General features: G+C 27.1%; 1 protein-coding gene across 1 annotated transcript; it reads left to right on the plus strand.

Annotated features, from left to right (window-relative positions):
- The first annotated feature begins 1565 nt into the window (after positions 1 to 1565).
- LOC137813412 (protein OXIDATIVE STRESS 3 LIKE 4-like) lies at positions 1566 to 2922 on the plus strand. The gene is made up of 2 exons (XM_068615638.1): positions 1566 to 2133; positions 2331 to 2922. The coding sequence occupies exons 1-2, from the start codon at positions 1862 to 1864 to the stop codon at positions 2782 to 2784; spliced, it is 726 nt and encodes a 241-aa protein (XP_068471739.1). The 5' UTR covers positions 1566 to 1861; the 3' UTR covers positions 2785 to 2922.
- Positions 2923 to 3578: the final 656 nt, after the last annotated feature.

Genomic DNA, 3578 nt, shown 5'->3' on the forward strand with positions numbered 1-3578 from the left:
TTCTCATGTACATACTTTATTTAAGTCTTTTAATATGCTTATCCTTATCTTTCTTAATCAATTTCTTTAGTTTTCATAATTTACAATAAAATATCTATCTTCTTATCTATATCTATCTATAAAATAAAGGGATTTTTCTCTTTAATTATTTTAAATTTTACTTTTCTGTTTTATTTTTATATTAATATTTAATTTTATTATTATATTATGAATATTATGAATTTTTACGGACAGTTACTGTGTTTTAACTTAAATTTTTTAATTTTTAAGATTTTATCACTTTTTTTCTCACTTTATTTATCTTCTTCCTGAAATCTCTTGAGTAAAAATTCAAAATATTTTTTACTTCATGATTTTAAAAACTAATAAAAATAATTTATTTATATAACTATATTTTATTAGAAACTTACTTTTTTATGTTTTGGTAATTGTTATTCATTATAATAATTATTATTATATCAAATTTTTAATTAAATTAATTATAATAAAAAATGTGAACATACAACACTGTCGCGCTTCCAATCAAATAATAATGATAATATTACTATATGTAAAATATTAACATTTTATTATATGCACCTCTCAGTATATTAATAACTTTATTTATTTTTCTTATATTTTACCCCTTTTAGAATAACTGTAGGAGCGGATTCTCTCACTCCTAACATTTTTTTTCATTACTTCTGATTTCTATATTTTGTAGGATCTCATTTATTTTTTATAAACATATTTTTAAAAAAATCATTCTAAATCTAAATTTCCTAACTACTATCTTAAATTTAAAAAAGATAAAAATGGATCTATTATATTTGTATAAAAATTATATTAAATTTAAAATAAATATGTCAAATACTAAAAAGCATTAAATGAATTATCTAAATTTAAACTTAAATAAAAACATAAAATGATAAAACTAGAAATATATTTTCATTAAGAAATAGTATTTTGATAACTGTAACACACATCAGACACACGATACATTATAAATCTTAAATCCATTTTAATAAAAAGTGTACTTTTTTCTTATAATTTAATTATTACATCAGTTTACAATTATAAAGTGATACAATATAACGTATTTTTTTTATAATTTAATTTAATATTAGTTGTCAATCTCTATGTTACACTGACACGGATACGACAAAGACACCGATACAAATATATGTAAAATCTCTAAAATGTAGGATACGGAAACACATATCTATATATTATATAATTATAAATTATATAAATTGACAATAAAGATTTATGTGTACAAGTATGTTTTATATTATTTTTTGGAGTGAAAAAATGTTTTTCATGACTGGTTCACAATTATTTGTTTCTTAGTTTTATAATCATAATAACAATTTATATAATAAAATTTAAATTTTGAGAAAATTAATGTATTTTTTGTTTTTAAAATTGTGTCAAAAATCTAACAAATACTTTTTGAATCGAACACTTCACATATAAGTGTCTAACATGAATATTGACACTGACACGTTATTTAAGAGGAGTGTTTGAGACTAGGAAGGTATGAACCTTCTTTTATTAATCATATTAATAAAATAATAAATTTCTGATAACTGCTCGGCCCTGTCTCAATGAATGTGTCAAACAAACCAGTATCTTTTGTACCATTCCCCCTCCTTCTCTTATCTCCTTTCTCTCTCTCTCTGTCTTCTTCTTCTTTTTCTCTCTCTCACACACACACAATATATATATTCTTGAATTCTCTTCTTCATTGCTTTTATTTCATCTCTGAAATTCCTCAGTCTAAACCTCCCAACCCAAAAACAAAAAACCTCATACTTTCTCCAACTCTTCTCCTTTTTCCTCTGTTTTTTTTTTTCTTTTTTCATTTCTACGGTTTGCAAAAATGGACGTTCTGGTGGGTCCCACTTTCACCATCGACGTCCCCTCCTCTCCGCCACCGCTGTACGTCTCGGAATCCGCCGGAAATCCATACGGTCTCTTCTCCGGGCACTCCTCGGAGAGCTCGTCCTCCATCGGAACCCCGGACGACACCGACGATGAAAACGACGTTGTTTCGTCAAAAAGAAACCAAAACAAATCAGAACAAGAAGAAGTTCAGAACACGTTGAAGGGTTTGGCCTCTCTCGATTCCCTTGAAGACTCTCTTCCCATTAAGTTTGTCTCTCAATTCAACCTTTATTTCCTCTCTCTCTGTAAAAAAAATATGAACTTTTTTGTTGTTCTTCATTCCACACACTCAAAGTATCGTGTTTCTGTTCAATTGCAATTGCAATTGCAACAAGTTGCAAGTTTTAATTTGTTTGGGTGTTTATCCAATTTGGTTCTGACCTGGGCATGTGACAATTTTTAAGGAGGGGATTATCGAACCATTTCATGGGAAAATCGAAGTCGTTCACGGATCTGTCGCAAGTGAACACAGTGAAGGAACTGCAGAAGCAAGATAACCCTTTCAACAAGCGAAGAAGGGTTCAAATAGCATCAAAGTGGTCCAGAAGATCCTCCTTCTACACTTGCTCTAACCCAAAATCGATGCCCCTTTTACCTCTTCTTGAAGATGAAGATTTCTACCAAGAGAATCCCAAAAAACTCTCACTCTCTTCTTCTTCTTCTTCTTCATCATCATCATCAGAGGAAAAAAAACACCAAGATCAAGTTATGGTGACAGCACATCAAACAGAACCCATGTCCTATGTTGATCACATGAGGGTTAGATTTGGGAGCTTCAAGTCTAGGAGTCTCTCGGATCTGAAAGAACATGCTGAGGATGAGGAAGAAGAAGATGAAGATGATGATGATGATGATTAGTGGTTTTTGGATTAGGATTAATAATATGTTTTCTGTGTAAATATAGTTATAATTTAGCTTAATGATTTTGGTATTAACAAAATATGTTTTGGCCCTCGTATACATAATAATCTATTTCAACTTGGATTATTATTGGAAGATCCTGTACTTGATTATAACTTGATTATAACGTGTGGTGTTTAAATTGCAAAAGATAATTACGTGTAAAGATTAAAATATGATGTTTCTGTTTGATGGCTATTTTTAATTCTATGGTGTCAAGACAATAACCAATGATCTCACAAACTCTAATAAAACAATGTGTATATGTTAAATGTGTTTTTTTTCCTGATATTTAGTTAAAATTTGATTTTAATTCTCATCTTAAACAATTTATCTGTTTATTAATTGTATTTTTGGATGGCTGAATGATTCTTATTGACACACAATCTTAAGTTAAGTTTATGTCTGATGAGTTTTCTTAGTATGTATAATTATTTCACATTTTTTTAAATACATCTATATGTATCCTTTAAATATTAATATATTTATATTATAATATTTTAAAATGTACAAAAGAAGATAAAAATTAAAAAAATAAAATAAAAAATTGAATTGACTAGAGGAATAATTTTTGCAAATATTAATCATAACATAATAAGAAATAAAAATGAGAATGAGAACATGTATGTATACTCAAAAGAGAACTAATAAGGAAAAAGAGAAATTATTGAACTCATAAAAAAAGTTATTAAATTGATAACTTATTAAACTTATAAAAAAATTATTAAATTGATAATTATTATTTGTTTAAA

Source organism: Phaseolus vulgaris, chromosome 1 (assembly GCF_000499845.2).
Source record: "Phaseolus vulgaris cultivar G19833 chromosome 1, P. vulgaris v2.0, whole genome shotgun sequence".
NCBI classification, from domain to species: Eukaryota; Viridiplantae; Streptophyta; class Magnoliopsida; order Fabales; family Fabaceae; genus Phaseolus; species Phaseolus vulgaris.

Excerpts from the sequence above, each read along its gene's own strand:
- LOC137813412 (XM_068615638.1), top strand. The coding sequence starts at position 1,862 with ATGGACGTTCTGGTGGGTCCCACTTTCACCATCGACGTCCCCTCCTCT. Across the intron at positions 2,134-2,330 it reads GAAGACTCTCTTCCCATTAA|GAGGGGATTATCGAACCATT; the intron begins GTTTGTCTCTCA and ends ACAATTTTTAAG.